This window comes from Mercenaria mercenaria, chromosome 18, assembly GCF_021730395.1.
Source record: "Mercenaria mercenaria strain notata chromosome 18, MADL_Memer_1, whole genome shotgun sequence".
Taxonomy (NCBI): Eukaryota; Metazoa; Mollusca; class Bivalvia; order Venerida; family Veneridae; genus Mercenaria; species Mercenaria mercenaria.
Genome location: NC_069378.1, coordinates 54,313,196 through 54,333,274, shown reverse-complemented (window position 1 = coordinate 54,333,274; position 20,079 = coordinate 54,313,196). Strand labels below are relative to the sequence as shown.

At 34.9% G+C, this 20,079-nt stretch overlaps 1 protein-coding gene across 7 annotated transcripts in view; it reads right to left on the bottom strand.

Annotated features, from left to right (window-relative positions):
- The window catches only part of LOC123538463 (electrogenic sodium bicarbonate cotransporter 1-like), a 62,604-nt gene that overhangs the window by 21,659 nt on the left and 20,866 nt on the right, over positions 1 to 20,079 (bottom strand). For 4 of the 7 annotated variants that reach the window (XM_053530057.1, XM_053530053.1, XM_045322591.2 and 1 more), the window contains exons 2-8: positions 14,519 to 14,689; positions 14,161 to 14,292; positions 12,629 to 12,640; positions 7,808 to 7,946; positions 7,281 to 7,441; positions 2,911 to 3,078; positions 479 to 561 (exon numbers count right to left, since the gene is read on the bottom strand). In XM_053530057.1, coding sequence (XP_053386032.1) covers positions 479 to 561; positions 2,911 to 3,078; positions 7,281 to 7,441; positions 7,808 to 7,946; positions 12,629 to 12,640; positions 14,161 to 14,292; positions 14,519 to 14,609 — 786 coding nt within the window. In that variant the 5' untranslated portion in view covers positions 14,610 to 14,689. Of the gene's footprint in view, positions 1 to 478; positions 562 to 638; positions 722 to 2,910; positions 3,079 to 7,280; positions 7,442 to 7,807; positions 7,947 to 12,628; positions 12,641 to 13,705; positions 13,718 to 14,160; positions 14,293 to 14,518; positions 14,690 to 20,079 lie in introns of all 7 variants that reach the window. The other 3 variants (XM_053530054.1, XM_053530052.1, XM_053530056.1) reach the window with 3 other exon arrangements.

Here is a 20,079-nt window from a genome sequence, read left to right as displayed (position 1 = left end):
CCAACATGTTAGTCTAACGTGTTATGTTTATATGTATAATTTCAATTATTATTTTCATTCAATTATTTCACGAGATGCCGTGTTGTTGTTGTTTTAAAAAAAAAAATCTGAAAATAGGATACCATTCTGTTACCTTTCCCACACCTTCCACTATTCCAATATCAAGAGGTGCATTCAATTTGTATTTCCGAGTACTACACAAGCAAAAATGACGGAGGAATAACACAGAACCGTGTTCCAAGATTGTTCCAGCTAAAACAACAATACTAGTACGCGGAGAGATGCCCCGTCATGAATCACGGCGGCATCGTTTCTATTCCACTCCTTGGGATGGGTTCAGATAAGAACAGTGTTCTGTGTTAGACCATCGACACTTATTGTAGGAAGCAACTTTCAGAATCGCGAATGGAGTACAGCCTACAGACTAACTACTGACCTCCACCGAGCGTCTTCCGTAAAGGGAGACAACTCATCTTACCTTTGCCGACGAATAAGTTTCTTTTATATCGCCGTTTATATTTTCCACGTTTGAAAAACTCCTATTAGGGGTTAGCTTACCACCTAAAAGTTATATATAAACATTTATATTAGTGTTGCGTGAAAGGTAAAATATTAGCATAGGAAGTGACGTCACTCACCTTGGCGGAGGACAAACTTTCGCGTAAATCCCCGTTTATCTGCTCAGGGTTTGAAAAGCTTTTACTTGATGACATTCTATTGCCTAAAATATAATTTTATTAAAAGTAAATCGGAGAATTTAATGAAAAGAAATACTGTATTTTATCCAAGGAAAAAAAAGAATCAACCAAATGTAACTGTTTTAGATATCTAAGAACACGTGCAGCTGATGGCAGACGTGTTCGCCATATTACGTCACAAAACCTGTTTCCGTCAGTACTGTTTTCCGTTTGTATTGTTACGGAATGTTAAAGTTGTACTTATGTTTGATTTTTTTTTTGTTGGGTTTATTGTCGCACCGACACAATTTTAGGTCATATGGCGACTTTCCAGCTTTAATGGTGGAGGAAGACCCCAGGTGCCCCTCCGTGCATATTTCATCACGAGCGGGCACCTGGGTAGAACCACCGACCTTCCGTAAGCCAGCTGGATGGCTTCCTGACGTGAAGAATTCTACGCCCCAAATGAGGTTTCGAACCCACATCGATGAGGGGCAAATGGTTTGAAGTCAACGACTCTAACCACTCGGCCACGGAGGCCCCCACTTATGTTTAAATTCATCTCTAAGAGGATACGTTTTTAGTTCATAGTGACATATTTATGCTAAATTATTAGTTGGTGGACATTTATAAAGCACGTACAACCGCATGCGTGAAAGTGCACGTGACTAGCGTACCTTCTTACTTCGTATACATAACAATTTTCAGTAAGATAACCACGGGGTACAATATGTTTAACAACACTTGAAGTTTAAATTTATGTGCCTGCGCTGACATCCGGTTCATACCAACATTAATTATTTGATTTATTGCTGTCACTACACAAATTGGCCGTAACGTAGTTAATATCTAACCCTTAAGGCTCGTCTACACTATTCAAGAAAACTTGCACAAGATATAAATCACAGCAACTTGTATAGTGTAGACAGTACATTGTGTCCCCCATTAGTGCCTTTTTGAGTTTCAGTTTCAAGATAATTTTCGGCTACAAGATCTTGTAGCGTTTAGAACTCATCCTATGGATGGTAGTGCTGTCAAATGCTCTGATTAAGGGTTTTTGATGAGGAGCACCTGCCCAGTATAGTATTTTGTTTACATTTTTTCATTAAATGTGTATTGAGATCTAATAAAACCATCATTGAATGTTTGGCTTTGATAATTTAACAATAAACATGGAAGTGTGGACAGCAGAAAAAACAATGTTTTAATTGAATGACATGCTCTAAAGCCAAGTTTATATAATTCAATAATAAAATGATATCTAGTACTCCAGTGGAAGAGTAACATCAGCAAGTTGGGTGTTCTCAAAAAGTATTTTTATATTATCAATGGTGTTTCTCACAAGGTTACATATTAACAAAATATGACTGTTTTATCATATTTCCTGAAATAGTATCTTTTATGTAGCTTTGTTCTTCAACTGGATATGTATCACTTCAACTAGAGTTTTTCTCAATCAATTTTTTCAACAATGATTCATTTTTTAAATGTACGACTATTTGATCTTTATAAACACTTTGTACCGGTATCATTTTGGCCATCTTTTTTATTTACCTGTCATGATTTCCCTCCACTTAAAATTAATTTGTCTTCCAAGTTCAAGAAATATTGCAAAGCACTAATTGCTTGCACAAGATATAAATTATCTAGTGATTTATGGGCCCTACAAGATTTTCTTGAATAGTGTAGACGAGCCTTTAAGGAAAAGAAATCGTAATTTCTACAAAACAAATGACAAACGTCAATCGTGTTTTTATAGCACGTGCGCCAATGTAGGTCATTTACAACATTGTCGCGTCTCTTAATTGGCAACAGAATTGTGTCAGATTTGTGTCAAATTGATGTAAATCATTTCAACATGAGCGTAAATATGAATGTGTTTTAATAAAATGCACTGTGGATCAGTTGGCGAAAGTGTCATTCAGTAGGCTATCTGACCATAAAACTGATAGATTGAACAAATCTAGATAAAACCATCATTTAGTCTGATCTTTTTATACGTTCTATGTTCTTCTTGCCATTACTTCTATAGATCTACAAATGAACGAGATCTGAAACTCTCGCATGAAAAACAGAAAGAAATCTCGTGACAACAATAATGAGATCTCGTTTAAAGGTGAGGACGCTTTTTAACTGCAACTCAATAAGCGTTCAAGCGATTGATTAACAAATGGGTGGTATTCAACACTTTGCGAGAGAACATCGAGTTACCTCTTCCTTTTCTTTAGATTACCTTTTGAAAAATTCTTTTTTAATGCTCTGTCGCTTTCACTACCAGGCATGAGACTGCGTTTACGTTTTTCATGAGCGAATACATGAGGTGACATCAGCGCCTTTCGAACGTCGTCACGATTTTCTTCTGACATCGTCTTGGCAGCTACTAAAGTGTCTAATACTATGTCTGAAAAAAAGACGATACAGACTTATTTGAACATCCATATAATACATGTTGTGTAAATACACGGTGCACAATCACGTGGTCTATTTTGTTACGATTTTTTTGTAAAATGTCTTTAGTATGTTGCAAGTCCGTTTATAAATGCGTACCTCCGATCACACAGCATCTGTGCGTGTCTGCTTTAGTTCGGCTGGAAAACGGGACAAACTGACCAAAATCTCAAAATCGCTCTTGTTATCGCTCCAAGCTAATTCTAGAACCGCATTAAAACCAGCTTTCTCTTGCTGAATTCTCCAGATGGCCGTTTTGGTTTGTTACTTTTTGTCTCAAAACAGCCGCTGATAGATTATTTTTCACGTTAAAAGTGTTATTTTCAGGTAAAACCAAAGATAAAAAGTATGCTATTACGGCAAGTTCTGGAAGATAAATGATATCGCAACAAGCTGAAATGATGTTCTTACTTTAAGTCAGTTTTACCATCAGTATTTATACTTAAATCAACGCATATCATTCTTTCAACTAAACCAAAACTGGTCAAATTATAATGCAAATGCTAAATGAAATATTTGATACTTTTATTTTGAGAAAATATGACATTGAATTATACGTGTTATTCTTATTTTACAGGTCCTTTTACTATCGAACTAGTCGGAAGACTGTTTGCAATCTGGTAGCAAATATGAGCAACGAGCAGATGACAGATCCATACAACGTGTGCCCACTAATAAGCGTTGTACATTGGAAGACAGGTAATAACCTATATTCAATAATAATAATTATAATAATAATAATAATATCATTATAATTATTAATAATGATAAAAATAGGGGAAATTCTAGTCTGTAAACTCACTGAAATAACCTTTATACCGGCAAAACAAACAAACTTCATAGGAAACGCCGTCGTGTTACAAAATAATTGAATACACTCTGAAGAGATCCGTAGAAAAAAAAGACAAACAAAAGCAAAATTCGATTTGAGTCAGTTCATAACGAACTATGAGTAAAACAAAACTATCAACGCACTTGGCAACGCCGTGAGCAGTTCATGTATGTATTCATTTGTTTTGGGATTAAATACGTAGCGACATGTTATAGCAGGCACACGACATGTCACATCTGCATTTATAGTAAGTCATCTTTGATCTTATATTAAGACTTTATCAGTTTTTGTCTTTTTGCTTGTTACAGGGACCACGACTTTGATCGCTCAAAGAGAACTAGGGTCTTGTGCATGGAAAAGGTAGCTAAAGTGAGCCTAGACAGGAATGCAGTTAAAGGGGATCCCTTTGTGTTCGATGGGACAGCAGTGCAAGGCAGAATGAAAGCAACTGTGATCCCTCCGAGCGTTAGAATTGGACTCGACAACTGATGATACACAGCATGTTTGCGTGTTATTTGGCTGCCTTTCGACTAAAAATTCAAGGCTGCTGACATAGGACGTTTCTTTCAAAATTCTATTTTAGACATTGTCATGAGTCAATAGACCAAGTCTGAAGAAATTTGTATGTTGGAAATTTTAGTTATTACATAGTTAACTCTCGTAAGCCTTTAAGGCTATGTATCATGATGTAGACTGGACTTTTCCTAAGTCAGGTCGTTTAAACAGTTGTAATACAAACACATTCCAGAACTTTCAGCTTCATTTTTATTATTTCTAAAGACATGTAACTTCATGTATAATCATACTAAACAAGATAAAAGTCACACTTATCATATGATTGTAAAATAATGTATCATTTCCCGAAAATTCGTTCCTATGAATATTTGGTTTACATATACCTTGTCTCTACATTGAAAGTAAGAAATCCTATTTTTCTGAAACAATAGTTCATAATGTGCTAAAAGAACGTTTACATTTGTAAACTTTAATGATGTGTTTATAGTATCTAAAACATGTATATTATTTCTGTAATGATGGATTTCGGATAAAATTAGACGCTTACACCAGTTTTGCCAATGACTGTGAATGTAACATACGATATTAAAATTTTATATTTCGAAACTTCAAAATAATTTCTTCCAGTAACTGTTCCACATGTCGAAACATAGTTGTATCAACTGCAAATCATTTCCTCTGTATTACAATTCCTACAATTTTAAAGGTTGTTTATATATCCACTATATTTTTAGCTACTGAAAAAGTGGAATGAATTTTCTGAACATTCATTTTATATGTACTTTGCAAAATAATGCCAGAATTGTTTAGCCATTGATCGCTTTAGCTTGTTTTTCTTAGAGACCCAATGTTTATCTGTAAATAAAGTGAACAAGGCTTAATATATCAACAGTACGTTTTCTTTTCTGAAAATCGAAAGACTTCGTCAATACTTCTCAATCCCGTAATTCTGATTTTGCACTAAAATAAGTATGACGTCAATTTGTTTGTTTGTTAAAGAAGGCTGAGTAAAGTAAATTTCAACCAATGCATTCCATCATATATTGCTAACACTTATGGACATTTCCGTTACAAAAATATTATACACCCGGAAATAAACTGCACTCATGGCCTAAAATGATATGCTTATATTTAAATGGCGGCAAATAGGAGCATTTTTTCTGTTTTTTTGTTTTTTGTTTTTTTTCACCTCACGTAAAAGATCTAATTCAGTTTTTAGAAGTTTTGATACCTATATGTATTTTGACCATTTTGGGGGGTAGTGCAAGGGCATGGGCGATTTTTCAAGCGTGTGTGTGTTCAAACGTGCATTTGAGTGGGCGATGTATTAGACGGATTGTTGACGCCTGGATTTAATGACTACTGCAACAAAACTTAGACTTTGAACTATAAAATACTGGCATTAATCAAATCGGTGTAAATCACAGATTAATTACAAACATAAGAACTGTATACGTTTTATTAGTCTTCTTTGACGACTAACCTTTAATCTTGTAACACGATTATAATAGCCCCGCGAATATACCGCTCTACTTTAACACATAAACATATTTATTTTGTTTCAAAGCCTTTGATTTATCCTGAAAATCACGCTCAAACCTTTCAAGCCGTCGTCGCACATAAATGCTCCAGTTTGTTGCGATAGAATTTATCTTTTAGAACTACCTGCTAGAGCATACTTTTTAAGCTTGTTGCGATATCAATTATCTTCCAGAACTTGCCGCAATAGCATACTTTTCTAGCTTTGGTTTTGCCTGAAAATATCACTTTTAACGTGAAAAATAATCTATCAGCGGCTGTTTTGAGACAAAAAGTAACAAACCAAAACGGCCATCTGGAGAATTCAGCAAGAGAAAGCTGGTTTTAATGCGGTTTGGAATCAGCTTGGAGCGATAGCAAGAGCGATTTTGAGATTTTGGTCAGTTTGTCCCGTTTTCCAGCCAAACTAAAACAGACACGGGCAAATGCAGTATGATCGGAGGTACGCATTTATAAACGGACTTGCAACATACTAAAGACCATTTACAAAAATTCATAACGAAATAGTTACGACGAATTTTCTTCTTGAATCGACGCTTTGTTGACAAAAAATGCTTGGCGCGATACCTACAGCATGACGTCATAGACCACGTGATTGTGCACCGTGAAATATCGGAACACACAATTTAAAATATTGAAATCTGTGTTAATGTAAATACGTTGTGTGTGAACGTAGCTATAATATGTGTTAGTTGCGCAAACGTCATCATTGTGAAATAATTATAATAATCATTTAGGAAACGTGGCAGCTGAGTAGATTTCAAAGCTGTCTGACGTATTTCAAATTTATGTAGATCTAAATGGATAAGATGGGTGGATGACCTATGATTTGTGTATTTGGAGTGGTTGGGGTGAGGACTTTCTATGATTTGTGTATATGGGGTGGGTGGGGTGGAGACTTACCTATTATTTGTGTATATGGAGTGCGAGATGTGGAGACTTACCTATGATTTGTGTATAGGGAATGGGTGGGGCGGAGACTTGTGATTTGTTTATATAGAATGGGTGGGTGCGAACGTACCTATGATTTGTGTATATAGAGTGGGTGGGAGCTTGAGACTTACCTATGATTTGTGTATATGGAGTGGGTGGGATGGAGACTTACCTATGATTTGTGTATATGGAGTGGGTGGAGTGGATACTTACCTGTGATTTGTGTATATGAAGTGGCTGGGGTGGAGACTTACCTGTGATTTGTGTATATGGAGTGGGTGGGATGGGGACTTACCTATGATTTGTGTATATGGAGTGGGTGGGTGGAGACTTACCTATGATTTGTGTTATATGATAAGCATCTAAATCTAAAACAACTGCGCCGTTGAGGATGGTTGACCGGAGCTCGAACAATGCGTGAAGTGAGAGTGAGGCGACGTGAGGTTTGGACCATCTTTCTCCTCCTTCCTCCACATCTTCCTCGTACTTCACCCATCTATAAATAGAAACAAAATTACCAGCCTATTGAACCCTCTAAAATTAGTTTTAAAATTAACAAGATGCATTTTTTCTGCTTTTTTTATAAGCAAACAGAGATTATATTGTATTTGTCAATTCAAAACGTATGAATAGAGTAAGTAGGGAAATCGCAAGTTTACCAAGCACGAGGCAGCGAGTCCGATAGCAAGAAAAAAAACGTTCTTCTCAGCGATTTTTGGCTACAGGAAAATGCATCTAAAGTAAATCGCCCTTCTTTCCTTTAATACATAAGGAAGTTGCGAGTAAGTTTTGAAGATCTTGGCAGAAAATAAAATGCAGTTAACTAGCAAATTATACTGCGGATAACTTAAACAGTTCATACCTGGCAAATTCTCGCCACTGTTTTTCCTGACCGAATGTGTATAAAAGATCTAACTGACAAAATGTACCGTGGGGCTGATGTTGTTCGTCGTCGACTTCACCAAGTAAGTTCTGTACCGTCTCGGTAGGAGACTGTAAGGCTGAAATACAGCAAGTCTATCAATATGTAATACATATACAGTCGAACCTGTACTTAAAGGCCACCTCTCGAAGAGTCCAAAATTAGTCAGCTGATCATTATCCAATAGATTAAAAAGATTGCAAATGTTGAAATCGAAGAGAAACTTGTAAAAACACTGCAAATGTTGAATTCGAAAAAAGAACTTTTAAAAACACTGCAAATGTTGAAATCGAAGAGAAACTTATGGTCTTTACAGCCAGGCGATCTCTATCTAAAGGTAGTCTTTAAGGACAGGTTTGTCAGTATATTCAATACCCATTTGTCAGTATATTCAATACCCAGTATCCTGCCTCTTAAACTTACGAATGCAATTTTTCTATACTCTAAAATATGTTTAGTCTTTTTCTCTCAAAATGATAATTTAACCTTGCAAAATTTACGGTTTCTTCAAGATAAGTATTCACCTAGAGCATGGAAGCAACATATTTTGCTGTTTCCATATGTTTTAACAGAATCGTTTAAACTTGTGTGAAATATAGCTTCACGTTTTTTTAGGGGGTTGTCTGATAATGAAGGTGAATACGGACCCAAAAGCAAAGAAGTTGAACTTCATTATACCGAAATTTTGCCTCCTTTAGCATGACCACATAAAAATGAAAAACATAGCAAACTGTATTAATAAATCATGTAACGTTAGGCATAGTTGCCTCCCTTGATTTATACACCACCATCGTTTTGCAAGGCCAACAAAAATGAAGTTTGTTTTGTTGCTTTGTAGCGCTAGAGAATTGTATTCGCCTGTATATAGCCGACATACTAAAGAATTATTTCTTAGTCAAAAAGGAGCTTAGAAAGAAATATGTGACTATTATAGAATGAAAGCGTCTTAACAGAAAATGCTACATCAAAGTCTGTACAACCTGGCGTTCTGGTGCTGCTGAAACAGAAGTTACAGAGAACCGAAACATTTTTTTACAGTAGGCCTAATATGTTTCATTTCGTAACAGAAGAATTAATTAACATTAATTAACACATATTAATCAGTGACCATATGCTCATATATTATAGTATGGCATTAAACATTTTTTGCAAAGGGCAATGACCCTGTCGTGACCTTAAGTTTATAACTTCTAACCTTGGTATCCAGTCTTCCGTTTCAAAGCCGATGGTATTAATATTTATTTTATGACGCACATTTATCTCTCATGCATTTATAATACAACAACATAAGCCGATAAAAATCTAAAAATACCAAAATTTTATTATATAATACTTGAAATTTCCTTTTAACAGCATATTGCACCGTACTGATTTGACTCCTACAACTGTTGAGTGGACAAGCGTTTTCAATGCTGCATAAAATACATTTCTTAAGATCTAACGTTTGCAATGGGTAATTTCATTTTCAAAATTGCAAATAAAAGATTAGTTTACGCGATAGACCTATTTCACATAAATTTATCATGCTGCAAGATTCATGATAATTAAATTTTTGCCTAGATGTCTGTTTGAGTACTTTTCAAACACTATCACATTAACCTAGAGCCTTCGGCTGTATCTGAGCTGTTTTACATTTACTCATGGTGGTTAAACGCTTGACTGTATGCTCAAAACTTCTGAACGCTTGCCCACAACACGTGCCCGTTGACGTTACTTTTACGTCAATGAATCCTTTGAAACCAATGTCATTTAATAACAATGCGTGAATGAATCTGACAAAGACGAATAAATGTGCAAGGACTTCATTTGTGACAAACTTCGACCACAAATAACATGACCTTTACAAGTTAATGATTGTAAAAACATTCTAGCTGGAAAATAACGCCCATACGAAACAATCCGTTAAAGACAAAATGATGTTAAACTTTCAGGCAGTAACAAGTACAGTGCGCATGAAATGTATTACTGTAATGGCTATACTTATGACATAATTATAATTTTATTTGGTTTAAGGTACAGGCCTTGTCAAAGTTTCAATTTTAAGACAACTTCCTTTTAAAAAACTGCTGAATCTTTCTGATCATATATTCAGAAGATTTGGTGTACGCTGACAATATTAATTAGCATATATTTTGAATAAAAGTAACATCCTGTGTATTGTAATACATGATATATTCATTGTCAAAATTATAGTTAAAAGATAACACGCTAACACCGTCTCCTCATTTCCGGTAAGTAATGTCACCAAATCCCAATTAATGATACCGAATCTGACACCTGAATTAATTAATACAAGTAGACATACATAAAAACCTATATCCATAATTTTAGCATATAATTTAGACGTATTTCCTTTCATGGAAATTAACATAAATTCAACTGACAAAGCAGACGACAAACAGCATAAGGAACTTTTGGTAAACTTGTGCACAGAGGCAGAAGATAATGCGTAAATTTATGCATGCTGCGATGAACTTAAATGAACTTTCATTTGATTAAGTTCAAATTAACGCATTCATTTTAAATAAAGCTTGATGAACATTTACAACTGCGTCAATGAATTTCGCAGTATTTTATAACTTAATAATTTCTCAAAGTTATTTCACTATAACAAAGCTACTTTCACTCAGCAAGTTTTAAGTATATTATTTTCAGTATGTTACTCTTATACTGGTCTCAGTATAGTAAACGCTGTCTTCGTTATAATACCTAGCTTATATCTATATATTATAAACTTTGAAAAAAACATATGATAAAAAATCAAAAAAAAAAATCTCCATGATCAAGTTTGGAAAAGGATATTAGATAATCTGCTTTGTATATATAGTTTTCTTAGTGTGCAGATAAGAAACAGACGGACAGACAGACAGACAGAAAGAAAGAAAGGAAAAAAAGACAGACACATGCATAAAGAATAATGAATAATGTAAATTTACATGAATAAATAAATGCTTCTATTCCATTTAGAAAGTTTAAGCAGATTTAGAACAAATATTTTAAGAGCGTTATGGATTTTTTTCCAGATAGGAATCGTCGTTCAATTAAGATTCTGCATTTAAGTTATTTATGTACCCAGTGGGGTCATTAAAGTCAAACAACTAATGTGTGTTTTTTTTCCGTAACATCTGACATCGACCAACTGTAGAGACAACTATTACATAAATCAGAAATTTACATTAGCATGATGTTTATAGTTTGAAAACAACGTACATGATAAATGTAACGGAAAAAAGTAAACAAGTTATGGTATTTGCTGTCAACAGAGACACGAATTAAGATATTTCTGAATTGGGGTACCAGAGACGCCTTTTAACTTTAAAAGATAATATTTAGAAAGAATGTGTAAATGGCGTTAGGTTGTGTATAAAATACTTGTACCTTTACATTAAGAGTTCAAACATATTAATATATTATATATCTATATATACAGGTACATATTATGTAAGAGTACATATAATATATATTTAAGCTGTTATCACAGATTTTTTTTGTAAAACAGTTTAACTCTACTGAAGCTGAACTTACAAGCAATAAATTTTCAGTCTGTACTTGTTTTCGGTTTTAGTAATATTTATGAGTACAATATATCTGACGAAAGTAGAAATAATAAATACGACACGAATGAAATATTGTTTTATTTTAAAGTCACAGATAATGATATATCTGAAACCTTGAAATATTCCGTCAGTAGAATAATAAATGTTGCTTTGTACGTTCAATAGATTATGTAACAATTCATGTTTACGTAACAATCTTGCTAAAATACAATTCAAAATGATAGCAAAATCTTAAATTTAGCCCATGGGCACAATGACAATACTTTGTTTGTTTGCGGTTTTTTTTTGTAACTATTTATTTTTCTAATTTCCAACGTAATGGACAATAAAACAAGTGGAGCGTATCAATATAACAGTTTTTCTTCTCAATGTATTTCCATGCTTTGTGAGAAATAATGCATGACTATAATACAGGTTATACAATACGTAAATGATACACCGAATTTCAAAAAGAGTAATAATCTAAATAAAGACAATTTCATGAGCTCCAACAACAATAACGGAACACAAATACAAACATTACGTAACAGATTTCCGGCGTCTTGCAGGGCGGATTTACTTTGGAAATGGACCATGAAAACAATTTCCAATCTGTCCGGTTCAGTAGTTTGTAAAAAAAATATTTTCGATAGACTTTTCATATTTACACAAGGTTTCTAACGGCCGAGTATGGACATTTGCAAAAGCGTCAATGAATTTCGCAGTATTTTATAACTTAATAAATTGTCAAAAGTTATTTTAATATAATAAAGCTACTTTCACAAAGACCAGTCCAAAAAATAGCACCGGAAATCTGCAGTCACGTGTTTTGTAGTTTGAACACGCGTTTTGTTTCTAGCTAAATCTGTACTCAGGTGACGCATATATATTCCGTCTCAAAAATGTAAAACTGTAGAAAAAGTATCTTGAAACTGAACCGAAACATTTGATTAATGAAGTTGATCTATTTAATTACATGTTTCTTATTATCGAGAACTCCATGCATAGCGATATCCCCTTACCCTTACCCCGTTTTTTACATGCTGGTACGCTATCTTGGATTTTGGACGAAACTGAGCCAATTTATATATTTTAAAAACACGTAAGTTTCACTGGCTAAAGATAATGTTTCCAAGCACCTTTTCCGTAAAATACTATTTCTACACTTTTAACTCTCTTCTGTATTAGAACAGAATGATTTTTTTTAAAAAACTTCTATTATTACCTTCCATATAGTCTGTAAAAATTATTCAATAACGTTAAAAATAGTTATTATTATATATGGTAAAACCTGTCTATGACAATGTCTGAAGTATCGGCAAGACGGATGAACATTTTTCAATAAATTTTGTCTCAATATGGTAGGCACGGCAATTTTGTTGTAACGTTTACAACCCAACCATTGCCATCTCTTTTCTTATCAGTATTCCACATAGTGAAATATTTTGAAATCAATTCGCTGTGAATCAAGGCTTCTTAATTGATATCACTATGAAACTGATTTGAAACCAGTTTTATTTCCTCCATCTTTTCTTTCTATGTGTCTAACATTAATTTTGACATATGCACTTACATTTCAATCTGCAAGATTAATTAACTGTCTAGTGTTACGCAAAATACAATGCCCTGTGAACTTTATCATGTCTGTTCTGGTGTCATTATAAACAGGTTTTACCGTTGTTAAAATTTAAGCATAAGAAAATAGAATAATGATGTTTAAGTTACAATAAAGACGAATATGTAAAGAGTATCAGTATAAAGCTTAAGACAGAATGGCGAATGTCAATTAGGCCAGAATTTTGTTCAAAACTTCACATTTTAAAATCACCTCAAATTTTCGGACAGAAGTATAGAAAAAACGAGCCCTGACTGTTCTCAGGAAATATGAATTACCGCCCAAATTAAGATAGTACAGAATTCTCAACACAGGCATTTTAGTATACATAATCAGAATTTTTGCATTAAATATAACTTTAAATACATTATATACAATGGATGGAAAAAATAAATATAGCTTTGCTTACAGTTTGTATATGTGAAGTTTAGATACCAAATGTCAAATTATCATTAAAATCTTTGTGCAAAGAAAAGAATACAAAAGTGCTCAAATGTCTTAGCAATACATGTAAATTTTGTATATCAAAAGATAAGAAAACAGTTGTGCAAGGTTATAAATATTTAGCGTAAATCTGAACTAAACCTTTGTTCTATATTGTCAAAAGTTACATTTATATGATGTTATTTATCTGACCAGTTATATACTTCTGATAAGCAGTAGATATACTGCTCAACTTTAATTTACCTTCGGTGAATGCTATATATAAATGTATATAAAAAGTTTATAAAAATGCACACTCTTACTCAAAACTGATCTTTTTATCACGAGGTTTTGTCATGTATTAGACAATGTACTCTTTTTCAAATTAAAAAAAAAAAACATAGTTGTGTAAGTTAGTTACAAATAAAATAAACGACATAGGGCATAGTTTTCCACCTTGCTTACCCCCATATACTTTAAAATATCTGTCAGTTCAAATGTTAAGTTATTGATATAGGAAGGGGGATAAAAGTGTATAAATACAACAACCATATGTTCATTTATATTTGCACCGCAAAACCCTCAAACAAAACACGAAGTTAACACTTCCGCTATGTCATGCATACTAAAGTTAAAATCAAAATGCTTTCAACATTTAATCAGATTTTCATATTTGGCAAACATGTGACCGCTTCAAAAATAAAGGAAGGTAATCATACCTGTCGGACTGCCGTAATCTGTTGACATGAGGGCTGTTCCATCGCCTGACTTGTCCTTGCGTCTCCTGCTTTTTCTTGGGCGTTTTGGTCTTTTTGGAAGTCGAACCCCAATTACCATACGGTGTTTATTAGCTGGAAATTGAAGTAAATAATTTAGTTCGGTATTAATGTTTCATTTCTTATATTGACCAAAAACGTATTGTTTTGCATATAAATACCACTGGTGCCTGGTGATTTAGGTAGACATTTTACAAACAGTTTCCAAATGATCGACAATTAATATAACAGTCAAGTCGATGTGCAAATGAGCCAGTGCACTAGTATGTTAATAAATCGGATATCAATTTGAAAGAAGTACCTGTATCTTCGAGATCATTGTTACTTAAATCTTTTCCGATCCCTCGGTCTTTAACGCCCTCCTCCATCAATTTCTGCTGTTCCTCAGACATGATGACGTCACTGCGAAGGTGCCAGCGTATCGTCTGCTAAAAGTGTTTGTTGTTAAAGGCACACTGTCAACACATTTGACCTGAAATATATAAAACAATATATAATATATCAACGTAGAAAAGATTTTTTGTTTTTGTTGGAATTAACGTCGCATCAACACAATTAAAGGTCATATGGCGACTGTCCAACTTTGATGGCGGGGGAAGACTCCAGGTGCCCCTCCTTGAATTATGTCATTACCAGCAGAAACCCAGATAGAACCACCGACCGATGGCCGCCTACACGAAGAATTCAACGCCCCGAGTGAGACACGAACCCACATCGGTAAGGGACCAGAGATTCATTGTCAGCGACCTTAACCACTCAGCAACGGAGGCCCCGTAGAAAAGAGCAAACGATTTCTTCTGTTAGAACAACTGTTTTTACTGCTTTTAAACCTAGTTCCAAGATCATAAAAGCAGCTTTGGCGACCAGTCCAAACGACATCCTTAGCAACTGGTCGATCACGAGAATGACCTAAGAACAAACCAGTCATCACTGGAGTTCTGAGACTAGTCTGCAAACTTAACGTTCGGTCTAGTTAAGTACACTCAATAATCAGAGGGGACAACATTGTGGGTACACCACAATGAGGGGACACCAGACTAAGGGGACACCACATTGTGGGTACACCACCACGAGGGGACACCAGAATGAGAGGACACCACATTGCGAGTACACCACACTGAGGGGAACCACATAGTGGGTACGCCACACTGAGGGGACTACAGACTGAAGGGACACCAAATTGTGGGTACACCACACTGAGGAGACACCAGATTGTGGGTCCCCTCACAAAGGAGACACCACACTGAGGGGACACCAGAATGAGGGGACACCACATTGAGGGTACATCACACTGAGGGGAACCACATAGTGGGTACACCACACTGAGGGGTCACCAGATTGTGGGTCACCTTATTAAGAAGACACCACATTGAGGGGACATCACAATGTGGGGACACCACACTGAGGAGACACCAGAATGAAGGGAAACCACATTGTGGGTAGACTACAATGTGGGGACACCAGACTGAGGACAGCCACTAGGAGTCAGGACCATACATTCTGACCTATCTGTCAAAAACACAATTATCTTCTTTATTTATCTTTAGGATCAAGATCTGAATTCAGGTTGTTTTAAAAGATAAATAAGTAAAACGTCTTTTTGATAAGGGACCCGATCCTTTTGTGTCCGCTGCTGTAGTATATCATCCTAGGGTGTATTTATGGGCACACAATTGAAACTATCTTTCAAATGTTGACATCTACAGTATATAAAAAAAAACGTTTTTCGCGAACACATTTTTACAGCTTGCAGACATTTCGAAACAAATGTATTGAACACGAATTTTATCCATTCCAGGTCATAAAGTCCACTCTATTGACACAATGCTGAGAAACACTATTTAAAACCATCCATAAAGCTACTATACCATGTGAACACGAAAGCGATACGTCATAATAAATCGCAGTTGTTACGATTTTGTGTTTTTGTGTAGTTTTCGTAAAATTTTACACGCAATTAAGCTAATGCATCCACGTAAAGAAGTAATTTAGGAGATGTTTTATATTTACAGCTGTGAATCACATGTAACGGGAATCAAGTTAATAGTTTCATGATGTATCATTTGAAATTGAACTTCATGAAGTAAAATACGTTCGTTTTTATAGCACGGGAGATTACTCCTCAGCTTATTCAAATATCTACAAATTATGTCCCTTCGCTTCATTCAGCTTATGTTTTGACGAGAAAAAGTTGTAAAATATTTAAACAAATAATCTGTTCGGTAGCCAAACTAGGATTTGTCTGTACGTCTGTACGCATGTAGCTGGCATCCTTCCTACATTAATCAGTGACCAATGATGTATTACCTTAAGTAAAAATCGTCATTTTTGCCTTGACTGGTGATTGAACTCCTGTGTTTAACCAAGCTGACTTGTCCGTAACTGACACAAAATAATTAAAATATTCATTGTGAGTCGTTAAAATGGAAGTCATTCATTTGCAGGTAGGGAACACTTTTAGACGGCTTAGAAGTATAACGTTGTAAGTCTATAGAAATTATATAGCACTTACGACCTTATGTTTTGGTAGTTAAGTCATTCATTTCCAAGGGAACAACATATTCGTGCTATAGGTAAGTCATTCATTGGGGATGGTGGTGAGGGGTGGGGGCGGAGAGAGAGGGAGAGGTGGGGGGGAGAGATCCGTACTGGTAGGGAAGTCATTAATTTTCAGTGAGGGAACATTTTAATACCGGTAGGTAAGTTATTCCTTTTTGGGAACATATTCATTCACACTGGCCGGTAATGCAGCATCCCGGTAAGGTTAATTTATCTCTGAAATATGATGCATTATCGTAGATCAAACTGTGATAATTTGTTTCTGCTTCGATACTCTGTGTTTATTCTGATGTGACTATATAAACAAGAACACTTTCGGTACAGTTAGTGGTCTGATCTTATTTATTCTCATCAGGAAAAAATGTATAAAATCTACTTTGGATATTATCCTTTTCTCTGTACTATGTATGGGCCGTCAAATCTCATCTCCTACTTTAAGTGTCTCGGTTGTGGTGATATTATATAAAACTTTCTTTCTGTACGCGTCAGCTGACATTTCCGCATTTAACTGGTATTAAAATTAATGGCATATGACAGTTTAACTTTGTCATCCACGAAATGAAACAAGGGCCAAATATAGTATGAAATGAAGATATTACACCAAGTTCTTTTTGCCTCTTTGCCCTTATTATATCTATCATCTTTTAACCGGAAATTGGTAAAGCGGTGTCTTGGTTAAAAACGTCTTTATTGCAAGATATTAAATGAGATTTCTTGTGGTATTATTATTTTATGTTGCTCGTTTGTTTCACCGATTGTTTAAAAGTCGCAAAGCAACTATCCAGCTTTTGGTGGCGGAGGAAAAACCCAAGTTGGTCCATTAACCCTGCCCCGGTAAGGGAAAAGGTGATAAAAATCACATTATTGGCTACGAAAGCCTCTAAAGCAATTATTTATAAAGTTGACTCTGTACCGTACCCAACATTTTCAGTAATTAGGTCATAATTAGCTATCTCATCTCTCTGCATAATCAAACTTCAAACTTGCTTCATGGTCCTTCCTGGGTTTGAGCCCGACTCTATGTCAATATCTGAACCATAATATTAAACAAGAGAAAAACGATTCTTAATTGTCCATTGACAACTTCGCCTGAAATTGTGTGTAACTGTATATAATAGTTTTTCTCACTAACATACTACGCTCTGATAAAGAAATTAAAAGTTTTTTTATATAATTTTAAATGCGTAGATTATGTTAAAACGTTAATATTTTCTTTTAAATATATTCATATAATTTGTAAACTGAGTCTAAACGGAAGAGCATCGTATGGTTAATTATTCATTCATAAATGGAGGAAATTGTCGAGACAGATGTGCCGGCTTTTAAAGTACTATAAATGTTACCACGCAACCAACGAGTGAAAAAAAAAGAATTAGAGTGAAAAACGGTGATTTTTTAGGTTTCAAATTAAGTAAGAGATGTGTGAGATTTAGAGGTTGATGACCTACATTAAACCCACAACTATATTATTTTAACTGCGAGCCAAGAACTTCAAAAAAAAAAGAAAATGTTTCTTACATGTTATTCACATGCACTCAGTTACCTTTCTGCTCAGGTCTGAGAAAAAACACTTGAATGTTACTTGCACGAATCTACGTTGCTAATTCTTCCTTGCTTTAAGATACAAAACCCCTGAAACCCTTTCAAAATAATCTGCCGTTTCTACGAAGGGCGTATGTCGCAATATATCTGTAGACGCAACACTATTTTCTAAACAGATATCGCCGTGTATCACCATTTCACTAATCGGTGATGATGATTAGTGATGATCAAATCAGTATTACGTTCGTATGATATACAGTGCAGATAAATTCTGGCTTTTACTTTATATCAAAACTTTTACTGCGTTAGTAACGCAGTAGATAGATTTTTTTCCTACCACAAACGTTTGTTTATACTCAATAACAAAAAGCTGTTACTTCAAGAGCCTTCGTCCGTTCATCCTACCCCGGCCCCTTCCTTCGCCCCCACCCATCCACAAAACAGGTACATATTGTTTAAACACACTGATGGTAAATCCTATTAATTTAAGATATATTTCGTGTACTTCGTTTGTCAGATTGCAGCACTAAACGATTGTTACTTATTAATAACGCCGACATTTAAATAATTATGATGTATAGCCGCTCATATATTACCTGTAACGAAAACTAATTGTAAAATCGCTTTTGTTATATAGTCGAATTTCAATCACTGGCAACTACCTTGCTTCCGCTAACAAAAAAACATTTTCACTTGGCACCATAGTTCTGTGCGGTTTATTGAAACTAGAGTTCAAATGAACACCGCTGGTTTGAACAATGTGAATTTGATTGGATACTTGCTTGCTTGTAATCTACATGCACTCGTCATCTATGTTGGTACCCAGCTTTTAAAAACACGCCACAGGACAGAAGAACACGTGAACAGGGACCAACCTAATAGTACCAAAACTGAACTCGACCAGTGTCATGTTTTAAAGACGTGAACCTATACCATACGGATGAATGAATACAATATATCAATCAGTTTTATACACAATAAAATATTTGACATCTTTATAGGTAATTAATTGGTGTTTGCACAAATACTAAATGCGAAGGAAGTTTAATGAAATGATAGATGAACATAAAAAATGAGACATACACGTGCATCTACATTACAATATTTTGGTACATTGCACTAAAGAAGTAACAGACTCGAAAAGTGAAATCATGTAGCCTGACTGTGAAACTCCTAAAGACCCACCACGACCTTGTGACCTACTTTTTTTACCCACAAAATGCATGAACATCATTCTTATGATACAGGTAATATACAGCTGTACAGCTATACTACAAGTTTTCACGTGGACAATTTAGGCCCTTCCTGGATAAATGTGTTTCGACAACTTCATCTGCAAACTTATTCAGTCAATCTCTTTTCAGCATAGTTTCAAAAATAAAGACGAATAACTATCTTACACTCACTACAGTAGAAACAAAATGTGATTGAAATTTAACTAAATACACTGAAAACCCTAGTTCTAAACCTCCATTTTCTGCTTTACACATATTTTGTATATATGTACTTTATGTCACTAAACTACATCAATATCTCTAAGCAAATATGTCCATGTCTGTTTTGTTCTGCCACTTTTCAGGTGTGATGAGGTCACCTAAGTCAAGATTTTTGAAATGCTCTTATTCCACTCCCAACCATAAAAGTAAACAATTTATCGCACTATGTGGGCTAGTGTGTCAAGTGGTTTATCCTTATGACCCTAATTGAGGGATAATAAGTTATAAAAAGTCTTTGATTTCTGAACATGGTTCAACGCAGAGA